The 24,303-nt window shown below is 45.3% G+C and overlaps 1 protein-coding gene across 3 annotated transcripts in view; it reads right to left on the reverse strand.

Annotated features, from left to right (window-relative positions):
- LAMA3 (laminin subunit alpha 3) overlaps positions 1 to 24,303 on the reverse strand; it is a 255,342-nt gene that overhangs the window by 87,444 nt on the left and 143,595 nt on the right. For all 3 annotated transcript variants that reach the window (XM_044774483.2, XM_070513304.1, XM_044774485.2), the window contains 10 exons: positions 23,384 to 23,481; positions 22,373 to 22,517; positions 20,642 to 20,768; positions 20,417 to 20,556; positions 18,767 to 18,882; positions 17,391 to 17,602; positions 16,179 to 16,383; positions 4,344 to 4,488; positions 3,490 to 3,630; positions 2,082 to 2,243 (listed from right to left, as the gene is read on the reverse strand). In XM_044774483.2, the coding sequence (XP_044630418.2) occupies positions 2,082 to 2,243; positions 3,490 to 3,630; positions 4,344 to 4,488; positions 16,179 to 16,383; positions 17,391 to 17,602; positions 18,767 to 18,882; positions 20,417 to 20,556; positions 20,642 to 20,768; positions 22,373 to 22,517; positions 23,384 to 23,481 (1,491 nt within the window). The remainder of the gene's footprint in view (positions 1 to 2,081; positions 2,244 to 3,489; positions 3,631 to 4,343; positions 4,489 to 16,178; positions 16,384 to 17,390; positions 17,603 to 18,766; positions 18,883 to 20,416; positions 20,557 to 20,641; positions 20,769 to 22,372; positions 22,518 to 23,383; positions 23,482 to 24,303) is intronic.

Genomic DNA, 24,303 nt, shown 5'->3' on the forward strand with positions numbered 1-24,303 from the left:
CAGTCACAGAGAAAAAGATATCTCTTCAATCTAGATGACTACTAAATTCAAATGTTCATTTAATCCCTAGCTATTCTAAGAAATCTAGGCCATTGGTTCCTTATTTATCTGAGACAATTGATTAATATCTCACAAAACGAACCTCTAAAAATAAATTTTCAAAAAAACTTCCCCTGAGAGCAGATGGTGACTATTATGCGTTCTCCTGGGTACATAAGCCATCTCTGATTACTCCATTAGGTAGACAGACCTTCTCTCAGTCTTCGTAAATAGCATGATGGAGGCGGAGATGTGGAGGTGAGTGATCAAGGTTTCCTGACAGCAACTTCACCTCTGGTCCTAATACCCACCACCCTTAAAGTAAAAACGAATCAAGAAGGAAGGAGTGACCGGGGGATGGAAGTCAGAGGTAACATCACCTCAGCGCAGGCATTGCAAAGTACCCCTACTGGAGAATGCAGATAACTCAGAGCAGGGGAGAAAGAACAGCACTGCCGGGCTCCCAACCCACTGAAGTTCCTCCCTAGAAGCTACAACCTGAAAAAGCTTCACATTATGACCTTAGAGTCTGGAAGAATTCCAAGTAACATCTTGAGTCATCTTACTGAGATTAAGTATTGCCTTTTTGACGGGCTGAGGTGGTTTTAAAAATATGTCCATAAATTCTTTGATACGCTGGCCTGCAAGAGATGGAGCTTAATTCCCCTCCCCATGGGTGGGCTGAGACTTTGCGACTGGCTTCTAATGAACAGAAAATGGCAGAAGTGGGGGTATATCATTTCTGAAATCAGGTTACAAAAAGATTGCAGCTTCTCTCTTGAGTTTTTCAGTCTCTCTTTATCTGTCTATCTATCAGTCATCTATCTACCTATCTATCTCTATCTCTGTCAGTTCTTTAGAGGAAGCCAGCTGCCATGTCATGAGGACCCTCAGGTAGCCATGGAGGGCCTCATGTAATGCAGAACTGAAGCCTCTGGCCAACAGCCAGCAAGGAACAGAGGCCTGCTGACAACCATGGGGGTGAGCCTGGAGGTGCATCCTCCAGTCCCAGATGGCCATAGCCCTGGCTGACTGCTTGACTGAAACCTCATGAGAGACCCTGAGCCACTCACTCCTAGATTCCTGATCCACGGAAACTGTGCAAGATAATAACTGTTGGCTGCTTTAAGCTGCAAAGTTTGGGGGTAATTTGTTACCCAGTAATAGAGAACCAGTACCTGGGCTCACCATGTGGAGGTGAGCAGAGTACCACGTGTGGGAGAAGTGGGGTTACATGAAAGAAGCAACGTTCCCCACACTGGAAGGTCAAAACCCATAGTGCTCTAAGCAGAAGACAGAATTAGAGACCTCAGGCAGACAAGGCCCTCTTATTCAGTCATTCTAAAGGTGAGAATATGGTATCACCTGAGCCCGACCCTGTGAAACCCACCCCTTCTCAAAAGCTCTGCCCTATGCCCCTAGGTGCATATGTCACCTGACGATGTTTCTGCAGGGGCCCACACTCCTGTCCTCGTAAATGAGTGTGGCCGGCCAGGCTCTGGAATAACAATTTATGCAGCAAAGGAAGAGCAACTAGTTTCTAAGCTCCCTGAGGAGGATCTAACTAACCACACATGATTCTGCTAATGAAATCGGAGCACTGCTGGATCCTGCACTTCTTTTAATAAGCTCATGAGTCACTTTTCAGCTTTTGTTTTCCTGACAAGGAGCCTTTCTTCTGCTTAACAACAAAGAATTCTCAGCATTGGCATTTAAAAGCAGACGTGTCCTATTTGAAAGAGATATTATTTAAATGGTTATTTCCCTAGAAGAAAATTCTTCGTCATTAAGTAAAAATCAAGAAAAACATGGTCCATGGCTTCGTTTGCTGGTGAGCTAACGTGTGGGGTACCTGAGGCTCGGACATTCTCAGCCCTCCAAGCAGGAGGCAGCATCTCTTCTGCATTTGTAGTTAACCTAATTTCTTCAGTTTTAGTAACCTGAACTTCCTGATGCTTCCTTCCAGACACCCAGTAAACAATGCTCACACAGGGATGGAGGAGGCACAGCGAGGGTTCGGAGGAACAAAGGGACATCGTTACCTTGTCCCCCAGGTAGGAAAGAGGTGCGACCCAGGACGCACTGTGAACTGTTGAGGGCAGCTCCTGGAGGTCAGCAACCACACTGCTGCTGCCGGGGTTGAAGGAGACAGGGATGTCCGCTCTGTCGGCCGTCTCCAGGCGCCAGCCCCTCATATCCACAAACTGCAACACAGAAGCAAGGGATGGAAACGTGTGCCTGTGGTTCCTCTGGCAATGGCTGAATTATGCAGAATAGAAAGACCCATGGGGTGGCCATTATCCTTCAAAGGCTCCCTTTATGTGTCTCCTCTTGCGCTTGCCCTCAGACTCCCATGACAGAGCCCTCACCTGCTGCTGCCCCCGTCTGACCCATTGCAACCAGGAATTCTCGGGGGGCAGAGACCAACGTATGTGGGATTTATCTTTGGATCCCAGTGCACATCCTGGTTCCTGACACTTAGCAGGCATTCGAATAAGTGTTCGAATAGTGCATAAATAAATGTATGAATAATAACTAGGACTGTAGGCACATTTTAATGGTGAGCTTCTTATAGAGCAAATATGATGTGGAATACAGTGGCCTGCTATCTTTTTCTCTAAATGGAGAATCATAATTAAATATTTCCCTGGTCGTAAAGGAAGTCAGGAGTTAAATTATGACAAGGCACAGGTCAGGAATAATGCTTCTGGGTTCCCTTGGGGTAAGCGGAGGAGACCTCAGAGTGGATTAACAAAGTATTTTTTTCCAATTACAAGCCTGAGCTCATTTCAGGAGGCAGGCAGTAAATACATAGAATAATCTTTCTTTGACTACTTCTTGGACATAAGACATTACTCACACAAAGAAAGCAAGTATGAGACACCTGGCTCATGGAATAATGAAGGCAACAGAAGTTTCAGTTTCATGGAATTAATTTAAAAGGCGACAAAAAAAGACGTGGTAAAATAGGTGAGAAGGAAAGTAAAACAGGAAGACGACAAGCAGCTAAGAAGAAACAAGTGGGAAGAACGAGAAACTCCGTTTATTACTGAGTGTTCGTGGAGCATCTCTATAATGTTCCAGATCCTGCTCTAGGCCCTGGGAATGTGTCGAGGAGCTTCCATGCTAGTGTGGAGGAAGGCAGATAATAAACAAATTTTAGCACTAAATGTATAACACGTCACGGAGTGATAAATGCTATTAAGCACACTGCACAAAGAAGGGGAGGGCACAGAGAGTGCAGGGAGTGGGGAAGTAGGGTCCCTCTGAGCACTGGACCTTGAGCAGAGACCTGACAACTGAGGGACTGAGCATGAGGACATCTGTGGAAGGAATGAGCAGGCTGAGGAACATACGAAAAATCCTCAACCCTCATGTTTCATGCCAATTCATTTCTTCTTCATTTGGAAATAGTAAATAAATCCAAAAAGACTCTAATTCCTTGCATACCTTTGCTCTTCTTTTATGTGTACTGTGACAATGATTGTTTACTCCAAAACAGAAGCAGCTGGTACAGCCCTTGGGATTTGCTGGGTCCAAGTAGAATGATCCTTCTCGACACACATTACATTCTGTACCTTCCACATTTTCCTATTGCAGGAAAACCCAAATCAAGAGATCATTTCTTCAAAGGTTCCCTGATTGCAGTTAGGCCACTTGTACAAATTAAATACCAGTAGAAGATGTGAGAACATGGATGCTAACAAAACATTAAGATACAAAATTGTTAAGCTTTTATACCACGTTAATTGTTTAAACTTTTATACCACACACCAATAGAAGAGAGAATTTCCCAAATTTCATACATTGCCTCTTGGCATCTTGAAGGCAGGAATTAACATCAGAAGGATTCACAATACAGGGGAACCGATTCATCCCACTTACTGCTACCTCAAAACATCTGTGATGACTTGGGAGCTCCCCTACAAGCTGGCAGAACCCCTTGGAGCAGAGGTCATTAACCTGGGGTCCATGGGCCAGGAATAGGCTTCAGAAGAAGCTATGAATGGGAGTTTTGTTTCTGAAATTGCAGACAAAAGTTTGTGTCGATTTTTCTGGAGAGGGTCTGTACCTATCCTCAGATTCTTAAGGAGGTCTGCAGCCCCTCCAAAGGATGAGAGGGTGGAAGGGGTCTTCTCTTCTAACTAGTTCTATCAAGTGAGAATGACTATAAAATGCTACACACATTGTGGAAATCTATTACGGGTCATCCCATTTCCCACATATTTCTATATGTTGACTCAATATGAAGAACTTCCATACTGCAGCAGCTGACATCCCTGGCATTGCACATTCTGTCTTACCTTGCAGAGGCAAGCCCCGGTCCCAGGGTCACAGACTGCTGGCTCAGTCCCATCTCTGTTGCAGTGGCAGGGAATGCACTCGGGGAAGTGGTAAAACCCGGAGGCACATCGGTCACATTGCCGCCCTGTGATCCTGGGCTTGCATCTGTACCCAGAGCAAAGGAAGCAAAAGTTATCATCTCTCTACGCACAGCTCTCAAGTCCAGCTACCCTGCACAGAGCAGTTGCTGTAACAGACCAGTTAAATAGACACAGTGCCTGCCCACAGGGTGCTTATAGTCCCAGGCAGGATGCAGAGAAGCAGATAAAAGGCACTTACACAAAGCAGGTCAAGATGACCATCATCTTGATGATGAAGGGCGTCAAAAGGAACCAAGTTCCAGATATAAAATAAGTAGGTCATGGGGATGTATTATACAGCCTGGTGACTATAGTTAATAATACTATCTTATATATTTGAAAGTTGCTAAGAAAGATTTATTAAAAATTCTCATCATGAGGAAAAATATTTTGTAACTATGTACAGTGATGATGTTAACTAGACCTATTGTATAATCATCTCACAACATATACAAATATCAAATTACTGTGTTGTACAACTGAGACTAATATGATGTTATCTGTCAATTATACCTCAATTCAAACAGAGAGATGACCATCATGGACAGTGCATCCTGAGGGGCAGGCTCAGTGCGAGGCTCTGGGGGGTGAGGGCAGACATGGCCCCTGAGAACGAAGAGCTCCCACAGATAAGTGTTGAGGTAGAAATGTGAACAATATACACACAGGGTCTAAGGGGGTGGTGGTGAGAGGAGCAGCAGCTGACCCAGCCTCTCTGGGGGAGGTGATGCTTAAGCTGGACCTAAAATGTCAAGTATTGTGGGCTAGGAGGTGGGATGGGTGTTCCAGACACAAGGCACAGAGGGGAAACCACCTGGTGAACGCAGGGAACACAAGTGTGCTGCTGCTGGGGCAGACGTACAAGCAGGGGCTGCTGAATCACGAGCCTAAAGAGGTAGGCAGGAGCCAGCTCATGTGAATGGAAGTGCTGGGCACTGTGACAATGTCTGTGGCAGTGGACACAGAGGCCCGCGCCCTGAAGGTGGACTGGCTGGAGTTCTAGGCCCAGCTCTCACACTCATTAGATCTATTATCTTAGCAAGTTATTGAACTTCTCAAGCCTTCTTTTTCTCATCTGTAGGGAGGGGAAATGATAGTTGCTGCCTCCAAGGACTGCTGTGGAGACAAATGAAGAAGTGCCAGGGACAGGGCACGCCCTCAAACAAGGTATTGTCATTTTTGAAAAGCTTTTAAAGAGGAAAGCATGTGGTTGGGTGTGTGTGAAGGTGAGCCGAGCAGGTCAATTCTGCAGCCAGCTGTTGAGTCAGGAGGGAGATGAGGGGGCTGAACTCGGGCAGAGGTATTTGGAATGAAGAGGAGGAATAGGGACCAAAACTATTTTGGGGTGAGGTTGCTGGGACTTGTAATGCTCTGGATGAAGGGGATAGAAGGAAGAGAAGGCAAGGAAGAATCCCAGTTGTCCAGCTCAAGTGACAGAGTGGATTCTGGGGCCTCATCTAAAGCTGGGAATGAAGGCACAGGGTAGGCAGGGAGGGAGACAATGGGCAGACCTGGTGGGAGTCCAGTGGGCAATCGCCTATATGGCCTAGGTGCTGAGGAAGATTCCAGGGGGGAGCTCTGAGCCATCAGCAGGTACATGAACCTGAAGCACAAGAGTGGATGAGAAAACACGAAAGGCTGATGGAGTGAGAAGAGCAGTGGGCTGCCAGCAGAACCGAGAAGCCCAACATCCAAGGGGAGGGAGGAGAGGAAGAGGAAGTGGATGCCAGCTTCCACAGCTCAGTCACGGAGCTCCACAGCTGAAGTCTGGTGGGTTCCACACACTGATCCTTTTTTGTGGCTCTAAAGAAAGCATTAGGAAGTGTGCTTTTTGTTGACATAGAGGGAGTACAATACTTCATTAACTTGCTGTCAAATGTAAGTTATCAACTATCTCTTCATACCTATTAAAATATCTTACCCCAGTGACCATGCAAGAAAGATAAACTTTATATCCCAGTAAGCTGGCCTTTGGTAAATATCTGCCCATAACCAGATAAAGGATTTTGTACTTGACTGAGAACACAAACTTGTGACCAGGTGGCCTAGGTTTAAATCCCATCTCTACCACTTACTGGATGTAGAAAACTGAGTAAGTTAATCTCTTTACAACTGAGTCTCTTCTTCCATAAAAATGGAGATCATAATACTACTTCACAGGACTGTTGTGAGAATGAAATAAAATAACAAATGTTTAAACTTTAGAACAGTGCCATGCACACGTTGGCTAAGGGGAGCAGATGGGTGTCCCTTTATCCCACTGCCCACACCTAAAAAGGTAAAATCAGTTTCACCTGCAAGGCCTGCTGACAAGTCAAATGTTATTTCAGCTCTTCCCAGCCCCACCCCCCTCATCTTCCTCCCTACCTGAGATCTGCAGAAATTATTTTTGTAAAGAAGAAAATATTCTCCAAAGAACACCTGCAGCACTGCAGATGGAGAGGGTAAATGCTCTGCTTGGAGCGATCACTCTAGTGCAGTGGCTTGTATACTCTGCGAGGGGGTCTGGGACCCTTCTGGGAAGCTGGATAAACTGTGGGCTATCTTCTGAGAAAAGTACTTCCCACCTACCCACAGATAACATTCTCTCTCTCTCCCTCTTTCGCTCTCTCTCTCTCACGCGCACGTGTGTACATACACACACACTCTTGTTTACACATGAAATTTTGCATTCACTATCAGAGGGTTCCTGGGCACAGATTAACAACACCTACTCTCTTCTTGTGAATCTCAGACTAGAAGCAATCAGACAGTCTGGCAAAAGAAATGACTGTTCCCAGAGGATTCCCTATTTCTGGAGGGAGCAGTGAGTGTGGAGCACAAGAATGCAGGCTGTCTAGAGATGGGAAAGAAGAGAGTACAGATAACCCTTCCAAATAACATCATGAGGAAGAGGAAGCTTAGATAAGAAGAGGAACTTTGGCGATGAGCTGACTTAGACTGGGGTGGACTCGACTCCTCTCACCTGGAAGGGAGGAAAGGGCGCTGTGCATGGACAGTGTTGTTGTTGTCACAAAGTGTCAGCTGGGAAGCTTGGCATCCCAAGGTCCAGGACAGTTCTTTTAGCAAACATCCCGGGCATTAATTGCATGCTGGAGTCAAACAAGCAACTCAGATATTGAACGTCATTGATGGACAAAGCTGAGAGTGGCCTGGACCTGGGCCTTGAAGGTGAGGACAGGCAGATGGGAGCCTATGTTTTATATTTTCACGTCACTGGAAAAGAAGGAACAGGAGTATTTTGCAGGGAGGGCAGTTGTGGAAGCTGCTCCTTGAGACAAGGAGAAATGGAAGCACAATCATTACTTGTCTGCCTCTTTATTTCAGAACACGTGAGATGATGTGGTGGAGAAGACAGGCGGGCTGAGAGGATATGACCACATCAGTAATATAAGATAAAGCTCTGGGCTGCGCTTAGCATGTAAGTAGCAACTGAGAGCATAGGAGTGGATGAGAAAAAGCAAAAAGCTGTGCAGAGTGATAACAGTACTGGCCTGTGAGCTAAAAACTCTGAGAAGCCCAGTTGGGACTGATAGACAAGGGTTAACCAAAACATGGAGAATATAATGTCTAGATTCCTGAGTAATGCAATGCTTAGAGCATTGAGCATATGAAACCTGTGCAAAAACAACCAACCAAAGGAGTTTTTGGTGGTGCTATGACAACAGAGAATAAAAAGGAAACTTCCTTTTCAAAGTCTGGCTGAACATCTTTTAAAAACAACCTGAAGTCACCCTGACCTTGGCACACTTCTCCAGGGAGATGCTCTGCTACTCAAAGAGCTGCCCTCGCTGCAAAAGCAAGAGGTTCCAGCAGATGCTGCCTGGAGGTGCAGAACGGCAGCACCGGGGATGCAGGTCATGTGAAGTCATCTCTGATGCAGTGGGCTCATGGCCAAATGTTATGCAATAACATCTGTGTGTGTTTGGGTGCTCACTGTGTCTCACAGACAACAAGAAAATCAGGCGTTAGGGTGAACTCTATCCTTTGCTCATTGAACACTGTGGGTCCCTTAATATTACTCTCACATCAAAGTCCTAATTTAGAATCCAAAGTCTACCTTATTCATTCATTTATTCATTCAATAATTATTGAGTGCCTTCTATATATACATCCCTGTGTTAAGGGACAGGAGAGAGAGGGGACAAAATAGAATAAGTCAGTGTTGACCTCGGTACGTTTTCACTGAGGACATAGGACATAGACAGGCACAAAGTTAGGTAATCACATGAGAGATGCATGGCTAAGCATTAAACTTGCTTTAGGCAATGAGATGATGAGGATATCTCCGTGGACTTGTAGAAGGCTTCATGCCTTCTTTGAGCTTGAACTTGAAGGATAAGTACAATTTGGGGGTAACAGAAGAGTGGGGAAGCAGGCCTTTCACAACCACAGACTGAACATATGCAAAACATGTTTAGAGGAAGTGAGAAAACCAAGCCAGAGAAAAAAAGGCTTAAGTTAGGATAGATGGGGGTCAGGTTACCACAGAAAGTTGGCCTTTATCCTATTAGACAACGGGGAGTTGAAGAAGGTTCTAGCACCAAGAGTGATGGGATGGAAGTGGTATCGGGCAGTGCCATGTGCCCCCACAGCAGCCTGCACACAATATGGTGCCACGACACTGCATTGTCGTTATTGATAGTTCCCTATCAGACTGTGACCTTGTATTAGGAGGCATGTGTGCCTTCTGCACAAAGCACAATTTCCAAACTGGAGTAGGTGCTAGACACAGTTTGAGTGATGAAACATATTGCTATTTAACAAGATAGAATGTAAGGCAAAAGAAAAATTCACAAGGAACTGAGGCAAGTGTTTCACCATGGTTTAAAAGAAACATACACCAAGAAGATAAAATCATAAACAACTATGCATTTATCAACATTGTCTCAAGTTTTGTAGAGTAATAGCTCTATGCATTCATGACAAAATTAAGGGGAAAATAAATGTTTAAATCCTAGTATGATTTTGTATTTAGCATATTCCTCTTTGATTAAGGAGAAAAGGCAGGCAGGCAGGCAGGAAAGAAGAAAGAAAGGAAGAAGGAGCGAGTAAACGAGGAAAGGGCAGGTCAATTAGGTGACCATCAATACCATTCAAACATGAAGTGGTAAAAGGACTTAACCAGGGTGGCAGCAAGCCATGGAAAGGAAGGGGGATGATATACACCTTTCCAGAAGTCAACACCTGATTGAATGTAGGGAAAAGGGCTTGATTCTAGGATGATACTGGGATTTCAGGCTTTGGGGACCGGGAGGAGGCTGTCACCATTCAGTAGAATATTTTTTGATTAGCCCTGAGCTAACTGCTGCCAATCCTCCTCTTTTTTCTGAGGAAGACTGGCCCTGAGCTAACATCCGTGCCCATCTTCCTCTACTTTGTATGTGGGATGCCTGCCACAGAGTGGCTTGCCAAGCAGTGCCATATCTGCACCTGGGATCTGAACCGGCGAACCCCGGGCTGCCGAAGCTGAACGTGTGCACTTAACCACTGCGCCGCCAGGCTGGCTCCAGAAATTTAAAAATACAAAGAAAGAAATGGCTTCATAGGCAAGACAATGACATGGGTTTCAGATATGGGGTTAGAGTTGCAGAATTCTGGAGTTGTAAGGGCCTTCAAAGATCATCTAATCTAACACTTCATTATATATATGAGGGGACAGGAGCTCAAAGAGTCCAGGGACTTGTCGGAGGCCACCTAAGTAAAGCCAGGAAGAGAGTTCAGGTCGAACTGATTTGCAACGAAGGTGCAATAAACCAACCATCAAGGAGAGGGCTGAGCTTTGGATCTCGGAATCACCCAGGAGCGGGGCTGGTTGAAGGCAGGAGAATAACTGGGGTTTCAAGGGGACAAATACAGAGGGAAGGAGGTGGATAGCTAAGTCCTTGTCAAATAATAATAACAGCTAACACTTATTGGGTGCTGGTGTGTCTCAGGTACTGTTCTGAGGGTTTCTGCATAGGATATGTAATCCTCTAAAGAACTTCCTGAGGCAGGTGCCTCTAGTATCCCTATTTTAAAGATGAAGAAATAAGGCACAGAGAGGAGACATAACATGTTGGGGTCACCCACATAGTGAGTGCACAACCTTGTGCAAACTCATATCACATGTCCTCTCAGTCTGCGGGCAGAAGGAGGAGGTTGAACCAGTGAAATAGCCAGGGAAGGATCATTCTGAGAGAGAGAGAAAGATGCTCATGTTACAGAAAATGAAGGAGGACAGAGGGAATGCAGGTGAGAACTTTGAGCTCCGTGTGTGTGGCAGGAGCCCAATCCGCCCTGCTCACCATGTGCAAGCACCCACAGCCTGCCTATGCATTCCTGTTATTCCATGAGGGGCATCAAAGGAGTTGCTTCTTCAAGTTGTTATGGCTCATGGATTTATGCCTAGCCAGAGACACTTCTGTTCCAAGAAGGCCAAGTCTATGACCTGGCTGGTATTTTGGTTTTCCATCTAACACAAACATTTGGTAAATCTGTGAGAAGTGGCTGAGATAGAGATCTCCTCAAAGCCTTTTCTTTTGCTACTGCTTTTCTGAAAAGGCATGCCTGTACACATGGCCTCAGTGGATGTCCAGGTAGACTGCCATCTCCTTCAACAGATCTTAAAATAGCCTGAATGTGGTTGACATCACGATAGTGTTTTAAAGCAGGGATTCTCAGCTTCCTTGTATTTGTCACTGATTGATAAAATTTTCCGAGGATATTCTAGCCCTTTTGCTGGTTCAAAGAATCTAACGGCATAATCTCTCATTATTAAAAACAGATGCAAATGTACTTTTTCATTGCTACCATATCTGATTAAATTACTGTGTTGCTATAAAAAATAAACATTTGATCAAGATAAGCATCTTTAAGACCTCAATCTAGATAGAGGTGGTCAAAATAATGGGCTTTTTGGCATTTATACAATATAATTTTGCGGTAGTTTTTATGATAGAGATTGAAGAAGAAATAGAATCAGAAGTTTAAATTTAGGAGGGAAGTTAGAGATGATTTACCAAACTTCATTATATAGATTAGGAAACTGAGACCCAGGAAGGCAAAGTGACTTGCCCAGAGTGTCCTAGCTGGTTCATGACAAAGGTGACTCAAGAACTCAGTTCTCACTCCAACATAAGATATGGCTCCAACTTAACTTATTCCTAATTGTCTCTAAAATTACAATACCAGTTTTAATTCAGTAAAGATTGAGTATTGTGGATTGCTACAATCATTTTTTGTAATTCATTTTAAAGTAGATTAATTTTATAATAGTTTGATTTTCTCTTAGTATGATATACTTGAACATCTATAAATAGTCAAATAAAATTTAAAAATTTTTAAACTTTGTGATTTGTGATAATTTGTCCAACCACAAGAGTCTGTTGTATAATTGAGAAAGGATGTGTTTTTTTAATTGAAAATTCTAAGTATCTTTGATTACTTCTTTTACATGAACTGTAGGTTCCTCTAAACACATTCTTCATTTTCATTAGGAAATTTTCTTGGAGGAATAAAGCGTTCTTTCCTTTCATATTTTCTAAAGAAATATTCTTAAGTAATCAAAAGGTTTTTCAGCATCCACACTGGAATTATCATGGGCAATCTGTGCAATTGACAGTCGTGTAACAAACTGAAAGTTTTTCTTACATTATCTGCCAAGGGCCTTTCACGACAAATCCACTTTGACCACAGACAGATGTGTCATTCCATTGGGTTATTACAGTCTCTTTGGTAACGCCAAGATAAGCAACTTCACATCTTTGTTTAGGTGTGATAGAGGCCAGTGGAATTCCATTCCTGTTGACGTTCTCTCAGGTTTGGGCAAAATTATAGAACATGAGTCCTGAGTTAGGAATCTTCCAGTCCTCTAAATTGTCATTGACTAGTGAAGGTTTGTTAAACACTCTTCAGAATTTGTACCGAAAATACTCTGGTAAATCTATCTCTCATAGATGGTAGCTTAACTGATTATTACAATTTTTAATGCATTCTCGGTTTCCTTTTTCTGTGGCAGCAGCATTGAGAAACAGTGTGTGAGAGTCTGTTTGTAACAGTTTGTTCTGTCGACCAGCTACGCCCTTTTAAAACCCCCCCCATTAGTTCTCAGAGAGTGAATTCTCTGCTTCTCCTGCCTGAAAATTGCTTCTCCATCTCCCTGGCTCCTTTGTGGCCTATGATCAAACAGAGGTACCCCTTCCAGGACCCACACCTGGTTTTCCCGCCTGTGTCCCCCTATCTTCTCCTTGGGGGCCTCACTCGCTCTAACCTATGCACACAGTTCCCAAACCTCCTTCTCCAGCCCCAAACTCTTCACTTGGATGTTCTGCCTTCAAAAGAAAAACCCTTTTGTAGTCATTACAGGAAAACAGAAATTTGCTGGACTTTCCTGCACTTATTTTGCGGCTTAGTAAGTTTTTATTTTTAATTGGATATGGCGGCACTGTAATGTTTTCAGTATTTAGGGCTCTGGGTATCTTAATGCAGCTATGATTGGTGCTGCGACAGAATCCTGGGCTCCAACCGCAGCCAGGATTTCCATTTCCTAATAACCATTCCATGTCCTCTGTTTATCTTCTTTTCCTGCTCTTCCACCTAGTTTCTTCTTTATTTTCCCAATGTTATGCATTGCTTATTCTGCCGTTCAAATGGAACCATGCTCTTTCAGGCCTTTTAATATCCAGATTCCTGCCATAATACCCCTGGAGTGAGCAAAGGATTTTAATGCTAAGACCTCCCCCTCTGCTCATCCTACTTATTTGTCAGACTTCTCTTTCCTCTGAAGGATCTGTGCAAACCCATCCCACATAAAGACGCTGGATTATTTCCTTTGATTTGTTCTTCAAATATATTAATATGAAAACAATTCTTCCTAATTCAACCTGTTTCCCTTTTTACAACTCCCTGGAGTCCCTTTTCTGAAGCCAGTTCAAATTCTACAGTTTCCTTTGGTCTGGTAGATGTCCTGGGGAGCTCTGAGGATTATTTTGTGTTTCAGACTGAAGAACTGCTGAAGTGTTTCAACAGCAACAGACTAGCTTGGTCGACTGTCTTTTGAGTGCTGTTCTAATCCTCCTGTGCCCACCTTTTCAAATCTGAGATGGCACATCTTGTCAGTATTGGTCTTCCAGCTTCACGGAGAGAAATGTTCCATTCTCATTATCCTTGCAGACGTTTCCATTGAGAGACACACGTTTTATTTACAAACGCTTTGGAGCTCTAGTGTCAAATGTTTATGACTATCAGTTTCCTGTCAATAAAAGAATTTTGTTTTTCAAGAAAGGGAGTCTGGCTCCTATGGGAACACAAAAAGGGAGAGGTCAGTGGTAAGGGATGGATGGGAAGTTGCAGTGAAATATTTGCTATTTGAGGGAAGAAGGCCTTGGCAGAGGTAGAAAATAACAAGATGAAAAGCATAGTGGGGCTGTTAGCTGGGAAAGGAAAAATGATACCCATCAATGAAAGAGTAGAAGAAAAACAGATGTAATGGGAGCAAAGATAGCTGGGTGAAATGAAGAGGATGGTGGAGGAGATGCTGAGAGGAATGCCAAACAATCCAGCTGAAATTAGGCAGCATGGCCATGTGACAGAGCAGATCTCCAAGGTTTCACTGTTTGACTAGCTACTTTTTGGCAAGGGTTGAAACAGAGGGATGGAGGCAATTTTCCCTGGAGAGGCAAACCTAGATCAAAAATGAAGTCACAGGACTACACGCAACTTCTCCTCCTCTCTCCTTTCTATAAAGTTGGTTGGGTCATGAGTGGCACTTATAGGTCCCTTTAGCTTCCCACTTATCCACCTTCTCCAGCTACAAGACCGCAAGCAACTCCTGGGCACTGAGCCTCTTTTTATTCTGTAGCATTCCCGCAGGTCCTGGTAGAAGTCTGTGCTTCCACACTAAGTGCCATTCTCTCATACATCAGTAACTTACTGGAAATAAGTTAGAGATTTTCACAGGCCCACAGGTGCATTCGGGCCACAATGCAGAGCCTTCAGTAATGAACTAAGAGCCTGACTTCCTTCCAGAGAATAGCTCAAGCACTGGAGGGAATAGAACCTAATAAATGTTAATTTATTGTGATGAAAACTCTCTAGATATCACCTCAAAATTAATGTGCAAATCACCTTCAGTTTAGGCTCTCTGTTTGAGAAGGATGAGTGACTGAGTTGACTCAGGGAGGACTCACGCCTGTGGTTTTAAAGACTTGGAATGTTTCATGACTCAAGTTCTGAGTCAGCTTCTTACAAGGTGCCGGTAGTAGCACAAAGGAATTGTTAGGCACTGGGCAATAATTAAGGTGTGGTTAAGGGTCTTTCCTTAGAAAAATGAACATCACTGCTATAGAGAGTTGAATTTTGTCTCCAAAAAGATACGTTCAAGTTCTAACCCCCAGTACCTGAGAATGTGATCTTATTTGGAAACAGGGTCTTTGCAGACACAACCAAGTTAAGATGAGGTCATACTGGAGTAAAGTGAGCCCTTATCCAAGGGTATCCTTATAAGAAGAGACACAGAGACAGAATGCCATGTGAAGACAGAGGCAGAGAGTGGATCGATGTGTCTACAAGTCAAGGGGCTCCAAAGACTGCCGGCTACACCTGAAGCTAAGAGAGAGTCATGGAACGGGTTCTCTCCTAGACTCTTTAGAAACAGCGTGGCACTCTCAACACCTTGATTTCAAACTTGCAGCCCTGAGAACTGTGAGAGAATAGGCTGTTGCTGTTTTAAGCCACGCTGTTCATGGTAATTTGTTACAGGAGCAACAGGAAATGAACACAGCTGCCCTCCAGCAGCATCAGCCCTCCCAGCTCTCACAGGGGCACAGCCCCCCTAACAACCATGTGTCTGAGGGCGTGTGTGCGGCGGGAGTGGGGTCGATGGTGAATCACATGCTTTCTCCTGCACGCTGCCAAGCCGGCCTGGACTCTAGAAGCTCTGGCTCAGTCTTCCTGCCATATATCCTCCCAGCTAATTCTTTCCAGCCTCTTCTTCTAGGACAATGGATTCTGTTTTTCATCCCCTGTAGCTACTCCCTAGTCCTGCTGAGATCAATGGCATCACGTGACACTAGCATCTAGTTTCCAATGTAGAGCCCGACCCACTGAACTGAACGTCTTGGCAACACAGCATCTGTCTGAGCGACGTTCGCCACTCATCTCTTAGCAGTTATGCACTGGACCTCTCGGTGGTTCCCTCAAGGGCAGCCCCACTCTCAGGCGGGCTCTCCAGCACGTAGCTGCCCACCCTGCCTCCATCCCCACTGGCAACCAAGCCCCACTGTGGAGGCCCTGGCACTCCTTCTATAACTGAGTTAGGCAAGCCTGAGGATTTCAGACTTTGTCATGCACTGTCCTTAACAAAACTGCCAGCTAACCCTAGAATGAAGTCCCAACCTAAATACACATGGACAGGGACTCACCACAAGCTGACACAGGAGAAGAAACTGATAACTCCATTATGATACATCATGGCACACACTGAGAAGGATGCTGGAGTAAATGGGCAAGGCTGCTTGTGGCCTGAGGCGATTGGCCATTTGCCCACGCAGGCTCTGCCTGGCTACCCCAAACACGAGGGGACCAGTTATCCCACACATGCAATCCATCCTGGGTGGAGCTCCCCCCACAGGTGGACACAGTGCAGTCCTTGGATCTGAGAGAAGTGGGAAGTAATGACGATCAGTGTGTGGGCAACGGCATCTTCCCTTCCTGTAACATAACATACCAGCTCACCTGCACTGCCCATGGTCCCTGTCGCACTCCGGGGTGGCAGCCTCAAGGGTGCCCCTCCTGGAACAGTTGCAGCCTTCGCAGCCGGCCAGGGGGTGGAAGCTGAAGGAGTGCATCTCACACACTTCACACTGGGGTCTGACGGTGCGGGGAGGGCAGAGGCATTTCCCTGTCATCTCCTCACAAAGGTGCTGGTCACAGCTGCATGCTGACCAGGGGACAAAGAAAAACAGTGTAGGGTTAGATGTTGCCTGACCTACAGCAGGACTGCACCAACTGCTAGGATTTCCAGAAGCCTCCAGGGGTCTGGGAGAAACATCTTGCTTCCTTTTTCTATGGCGTTATCGATTGTGGTTGATCTGATAGGCCCATTTCTTGGGGCCAAGACCAACCATACCAAATGCTCATGGCAGATACAGTGTGTGAATGCTGAAGGAGGCACAGCTGGACCTACTGGCACCAAGGTAAATACTCAAAGGAACCCAGTGAGCTCAGGTATGTGCCATTCCAACGTGCAGCCTCTTGTTCATCAGAGGTTGCTGTTCCTCACAGGCTCCATGAAGTGGCTCCACATCAGGGAGGGGACCCTGGGGCACTGAGCCCAGGGTCAAGGTACGGTGCTGCAGCAGCGTCCTCACTAGGCAAAGGCTGGTCTCCACGTGGGGACTATCTACATCACACCTGCACCCTTTCCTGCCCCCTCAGGGCTTGGGCTGACTCTGTCTCGGGCTGACTCTGTCTCAGGCCGCAGGACGGTTTCAGATAAAGATCCATGGGCTTTGTTCAGTGACTACTATGCCCCTGTGGCCCTGGCTCTCCTCCTGTCTCACCTCAGTTTTGGTTAAGCTGCAAGAACCGAAGGGGTTTCCACTAGGGAGGAGGTTGAGCTGTCCAATATTTTGCCTCTTAAGGCTACTTACATTCACCTGGTTTGCCAAATGCATGGGTCACATAGCATGGGAAACACAAATATTTATCTGCTAGAACCTTGTTACTCGAGTGTGGTCCATGGACCAGCGGCTTGGGCATCCTCTGAGTGGTTATAAGAAATGCAGACACTCAGGCCCCAGTCCAGGCCTCCTGAATCAGAATCTGCATTTTCACAAGATCCCCAGGCCAGTCTTTAGCACAGTGAAATTCGAGAAGCCCTGCCCTGGAAGAGCATCATCCACCAGGGACCAGAGATGACCTCAGATGACTCAAACGTGCACTTACGCTTGCAGTGTGGGAATCCGTAATAACCTGTTCGACAGCGGGTACACTGCCGCCCAATGATGTTGGGCCGGCACGGGCACTGCCCGCCCTCTGGGCTGCAGTGATGGCCAATGGACCCGGTGGGGTGGCACTCACAAGGCAGTGCACCGTTGTGGTAAAGGGCCACCAGGGACCTGGTGGAGTTCTTGCAGAATACGGAGGCTGTTTGGGGGCTGTGGAGACAAAAACAACTCATGGTGATATCTCGGCAGGTGCACCCAGAAACCATCCCAACCATCCCCTTCCCACGTGCTGCACCAAGGAGTGTTTTCGGGGAAGGTCTCTGGCTCTGAAGTTTGGGAAGAAATGGGAGAATACCCCACTCCTGGACTCACAGCCGGTGACAGCCACCCCTTCCCCCACCCATCCACTCCAGACCACGTCACAGGACCGATGGGTGAGATCTTTGGGTGGCTGGAATAAAAGGGTGAAAATTCACCTATAGGATGAGTTGTATGGTATGTAGATTATATCTCAATAAAGCTGTTACAGAAAAAATTACACCTATATGTGTAATGATACACCAGTAATAATAATAATGAGGAAGAGGAGGCAAATTACCAACATTTGTTGAATGCTATGTGTTAGAAGTTTCGCCTACATCTTACTTTACCTCACAACCACCCAATTTCACAGACAAGGCACCTGAGGCTCCTAGAAGTTAAGCAACATACACAAGGCCACAGAGCTATGAAGTGGCAGAGCAGGTATGCCAATCCATAGCTGTTTGACTTCAGAGAGTCTGCTCTTAATTTTCTATATAGGAGGCTTCTGCCTACCAGGGCCCCCAGGAGCTCCGGGGTTCCTTAGGAAACCTACTAAAGGGCAAGATGGGTCTGCAGAAGAGAATGGCAGGAGCCAATACTCAGGGCTGCCCAGGCTCTCGGCATTCAGGGACCCAAGGAGAGAGGGTGGGGAGGTCCAAGTCTCTGTGACACTCCCACTCAGTCAGATGGCAAAGGAGAGTGGGGATCAGGGCTGTCATCCTTCTGAGTGGAGGATGCCCTGTGTGGTATCTTTTAGAAATCTGAGTTGGCCAAGAGGAAGCAGCCAAGAGGAAAAGAAACTCCTAAGCAGCCCATGAGTCTCAGCTGGGAGGGGAACCTCTGTTGAGATCCAGGTTGAGAACAGTAATCCTGCCCAGATGTGCCTGGTGAGGTGTGCTGTAGGATGGTGTGTGCAGAGGAAGAGCATCTCCATCCCCAGACCCGGGACTCACTGCTACTCCCTTGGGCACCAAGAACAGGACAGACCCAGGGGACAGCCCCTCCCCAGGCCTTGCTGAAATGGGGGAAAGCCTCATGCATTCCAGGGCCTTTCCACAAAGTGATACTTACTCTGTATAAAAACTGTTTCCTCCACAATTGGCGATAAACTCGAATGACTTGTTCACTGATTTTTTATGAAGTATTTGGTAATCGTAATTCTCCGCAGGCACCACTAGAACACGGACCTAAAGGAAACCCATTAGTATGTCTTTGGATTTCCAATAACAGGGCACACCAACAGCTATGCATTACACTTTCTCTGTGCTAAGATTGACGTTATTTATCATTAAGTCCAAGACCAGATGAAACAGGATTTATGAAAAATAGTCACAAGAAACAACCCTAAGCCAGTGTTAAAGGCTCAACACACAGTTCCTATGTAGGAAATGATACTGAGTGCAGGGGCAGATCCCTTGGAGTGTGGCTCACAGAAGCAGCAGCCTCAAGCACTGGGCAGGGACAGAAGACCTCAGGGGTAAGGAGGGGCCTGTTAGGGTGGCCAGGGCCCCACGTGATCCATGCCTGGGATGCCTCTGGATCTCCAGGGCTTGCTATTTTGCATTTTTAAAGGTGAGCAAACTGCAACGGCAGCACCAAAGGGGAAACTCATACTGTGGCTTGCCCCTGAAGTTTATATCCTCTCTGAAACTCTATCATGGATAATTATAGCCCCGGTCTTTAAAAGTACTGTTTGGTTCTCTGTACCCGTATAAATCAGACTATGCCAGTAACAAATGCTGTAGGAAAGGTCAAAACATCTTTGTCAACTACTCACCAACTTGCAGCTTACAGAGTCTATTGCTGTCATGTTATTCAATTCAATAAACATTTGCCAGGCATCACACACCAGGCAGTATTCAGGCACAGGGGGTACAAAGAATAAAGTCAGGTTCTATCCCCAGGAAGATGACAGCCTTGGAGAAAGAAGGAGGCACGAGCAAGGAACTAGAGGGCCACAGAGCAGAGCCTGGGCAGTGCTTCTTGGCTCTCTGGAAGGCTGTACCAGCATTGGGTAGATAGATCACCATCCTATCAACCAAGGCAATGAACAGGGTAGGGGGCGTGAGGGCTGTGCAGGTAACAGGCTAAGTTTGAGGGACTTGTAAGACCTCTGGCTATCAAGATATGCAGCAGATGGTCCCACATTGGGCCTGAAGCTCAGGAAAGATCAGAGATGAATTCTCAGATGTGGGTGTCACTTCCACAGAGGAGAGAACAGAATCAACAGGCACGGATGACGGTTTCCAAAGGGAACTGAAAGAAAGGAGGCTCAGCATTGAACTGAGGGAACTCCAACATATGGGGATGACGGGAAAGGGAAAATCACTGGAGGAGCACCAGAGAAAGTGGGAAAAACCAAGAGAAAGTAGCTATGGAAACCAAAAAAGAAAGTTTTAAAAACAAAGGAGTGTTAAATGCTTCAGAGAGAAACCAGCCAGACGAGGAGTGAGGAGGGGCTGCTGCAGAATGAGACGCTCACCAGAGCTTATCGCAGGGCAGCTTTTTCTTCCTATTTGCTTCTCTGTTATTCTGATTTCCCTTGATTTTAACTGTCATACTCCCTTTTATTAAAAAAAAATGGAGGCTGCAATTTAAACCTTTTTCTAGAAATATGACTTTAATTCCTTGCAGGAATTATTGCCATGAGCCAAACGACAGACAGAACAGCTGACCAAGGCAACCCCATAAGGAGCAAGCTGAGGGACAAGGGGAACGCACCAATACTAAGGACCTCCCTTCTGGAACCTTCACAGTCACGGCCACCTCAGGCTCTGAGATGTCAAACTCAACCTGATCTTCAGCGATCACTTGGTCCCAGCAGCCAAGCACATGGGGGCAAAAAGAGGCACGAAAGACACCTGGGGACAGGGAGAGCGGAGTTTCTGTCAGACCACTGCAAGGACAGGCCATGCGGGTAGCCACGTGATGCTTGCTGTGGCTCACCTGCCCGCGGCCGCCCTCTGTCCACCGACACCTGCGCAGGAAACGTTGGGTGTGCCGGCTGATAAAAATGGATGACAAAGACGTATCGGCCCCCGTGCGGGACGAGTCCTCTCAGGGTCATTTGGTTCTAGGAGGAAGAAAGAGGAAAAAAATCTCCTCAAGCTGCAGAGCTACGTATAATTAGAATCACAGGATATTTAGAGGTTAAAAACCAAAACAACCTAGGTATTTACCCAAGTGATGTGAAAATCTATGTTCACACAAAACCTTCACTTAAATGTTTATAGCAGCTTAGCCTGTAATCACAAACACTGGAAACAAACCAAATGTTTCTCAGCTGCAGACTGTGGTACAACCACAAGTGATGTTAGAGGGAGCGTGATTTGGTCCAGTCGTTTTGGAAAACTGGCAGTGTCCACCAAAGTTGAACACATAACTGAGCAACTGCACTCCTAGGAGTGTACAGTAGGTTTGCCAAAAGGCTGTACCAGAATGCTCCCAGCACTCGAGGACTACTTGTAATAACCATATAATAGAGAGTCAGACTCCATTTTTGATGTTTGACCATGGACAGTTTTCCAGTCCATCACTCACCTTCCGTCTTTGGCCCTGCACCTAGACAAGCCAGCAAGAAAGCCCCGGTGCTCATTCCTTGGCACAGGTGGGAAGTTCCAACCACACAAATTCTAGACCCTGGGACAGGGAGCTGGCACTCTGGACTCCCCCCCAACCCCTCCCCCTGCCCAAGCCCAACTTTTGCTCAAGCTTCAGTGTGAGCCCTGCTCTCCCCAAAAAGCCTCACTATGTGAGTGATAAGTCTTTTCAACCCCTCAAAAAAAACTACAAGAATAACAACAACAATAAAAGATTATCTTCCAGAGAACAGTGACTTGGAGAAGGTAAGTAACTTGCTAAAGGTCATACGCAATTCTGACAGCAAAACGAGGACTAGAACTCTATTGCGATTTCAGTTCATTTCCCCCTACTATTCTAGGCTGCCTTTCCCGTATGGGATCTTATTAAATTGTCTCTCTCAGATCCTGTTAATTTCCTAACTCGATCCAATGTGAACTGACAGGAGACATCTCTAGGATTAAAAAGACATAATATTCAGAACAAACATTAAGTCCTGCAATTTTGTAGTTTACAGTGAATAAAATGCATTCCCTTACTATATTTCATCTTTGTGCTCTAGATGATTAATCAATTGATGAGAAATGAGAATGTCCTGCCTGCAAGGCACTGTGCTGGTACAGTTAGGGATGCAAAACAATTTGTTAGCCACAGCAGCTTTCTAAAAGTGCTTACGTTCCAACTCGGGAAGATAATCAATAAACTCAACAGTGTGAAATAGCAGTAGCCCATGAAAATACGAGGAATCACAAGATGGACCATGAAAAACTGCCAAATGACTGTAGACACAGACGCAGGAAAGAGAAAGAGCATCAGGGTGAGGCGGTCACAGACAGGATTAACTGGCTGCCTCACGTCTGGGATTCTCCTCAGTTGAGAGTAGAGGTGCTCAAACTTTAGAGGCATCTGAATCCCCTGGAGGGTTTGTTGAAACACAGATCCCTGGGTCCCACCCCCAGAGTTTCTGATTCAGTAGTTCTGGGGTGGGGCCTGCAAATCTGTATTTCTAACAAGTACCCAGGTGAGGCGGATGCTATGGTTAGAGCCACACTTTGAGAACCACTGATTTAGAAACAATACACTCAAGGGGAGTCCTACCTGTGGTGCCTTCAAGGTGACTCCAGTAACAACACTGGCAGAAGGTGAAGGATCCTGGGGCAGGAGAGGGTAAGACTCACCACTAGGGAGATCCAAAATTAGTGCTGTGGGAGGAGTTTCAGGGGCCAGGGAGACACAAGTGGCACTGAAAAATAGAATATTAAAACACGACCAAAATTGGAAGAACTGTCCATTGATGAAGATACAGACTCTGAGTTTAAGACCCTGTAAGCAGCAAAAGGATCCAGTCTCGAGAGAACCACAGGATTGTGGAGATCTTTATACATAGATACTGCGTGCAGTGAATTGGCCAAGTGTATTCCAGCCATCTGCTCAATACAATGAGCTAAAACGGAAAGCAAATCTTAATTCTGAAGGAAAGTAAGCTAGACAGAAACTTATTGGAACTTCCCTTTCTAGAACTGAAATTCACTAAGTGAGATCAATGCAATGAAACACTACTATTCACCTCTGAACATAAATGGTGACACAAAATTATACAAAAACAAAGACAACAAATATACATCATTTCTTTTAGGCATGGCCAGATTTCATTGTCTTGGTGGTTTCTATACTCTTAACCATATGCACAAAGTTTCATGACTGTGTCTATAAATTATTTCTGAATCTATATCAAAACAACCCTCCCCAAACCCCAATAATCCTTGCTAATTCTCATAGCATAGTTGTGAAATAGGTCATTATTTTCATGGTTTTTTAAAAATGAAGAGCCTCAGACACCAAGATTAAAGGATTGGAACAAAGTGAGTCTTTGTGAAGGCTCAGAATAGAACTCAGAATTTCTAACTGCCCTCGAGGGCGAAGCTTAACTATTTCCCCCAGGTGCTTCTGTGTCAGTTTCCTGTTATTATGGAATTCTGGAAAGACTGTCGGGGTAAATGATGTAGCTGTTTTTTGTTACTTCTGAAGTTAAGTATAAAGTTGTAGCCTTACAAGTGTTACAGTATCACTCAGAGCATAAACAAGGCAGAAGGGAAGGAAACACACTACCTTTGATTAATGAATCGCCCGTAACTGGCAATGCATCTGACTTGAGGTCTCAAATACTCAGTTGAGAATTCTTCAACGGGTATGATACAAATCTGATGCTGTTGAGCAAACACAATGCAAAAAGGTACATCGTGTTATCAGCAAAGCCAATGGTACAGTCAAACATCCTCTTTAAAAAAGGTGTTAAGTAAAGAATTCATCCAGAGAAATTATAATTGCTATTTTAAAGTAGTAAAAATTGCAGGATGGCACTCCCTATGGCATCATTATGTGCAACAAATCCTTTTTACTGCTATACAGGATCACGGACTAAATTGCTCTTGGAATAATTATATAAATAAACAAAATCAAATAAAAGTTTGCAAACAACTGTTAGTGACTTTTGGTGCCTGTTTTCTCTCCCGCCCTGGGCCGATGCTGGCTCTTCAGATCCCTTGGCAGGCAGAGGGGGGATATGGCGGGCAGCCAGGGAGCCTGCTGTTCAGAGAGATGGCTGCTCCTGCTAAACATGCTTCTCTATGATAAAGGACTCAGAGGGTGACTCGTATCTCAGGCACATTTGGACTTTGTTGAAGAAACTGTCTCTAGAGCTAGTTTTTGAATCACACAACAAATTCAGTCATAAACTTATCAATACGTTTCAATTTTTTTTCCATTTTTTTATTAAGGTTATGAAAGTTAACATCCTTGTGAAATTACAGTTGTACATCATTATTAGTCATGTTGTAGGTACACCACTTCACCCCTAGTGCCCTCCCCCCACCCCCCTTTCCCCTGGCAACCACCCATCAGTTCTCTTTGTCCATATGTTAACTACCACCTATGAGTGGTGTCATACAGATCAATACGTTTCATTTTAAGTCAAAACTGTATTACCAGCTTGATCACAAAGCTATTCAGTAACAACAAAAACTTTTATT

This window comes from Equus asinus, chromosome 7 (genome assembly GCF_041296235.1).
Source record: "Equus asinus isolate D_3611 breed Donkey chromosome 7, EquAss-T2T_v2, whole genome shotgun sequence".
NCBI classification, from domain to species: domain Eukaryota; kingdom Metazoa; phylum Chordata; class Mammalia; order Perissodactyla; family Equidae; genus Equus; species Equus asinus.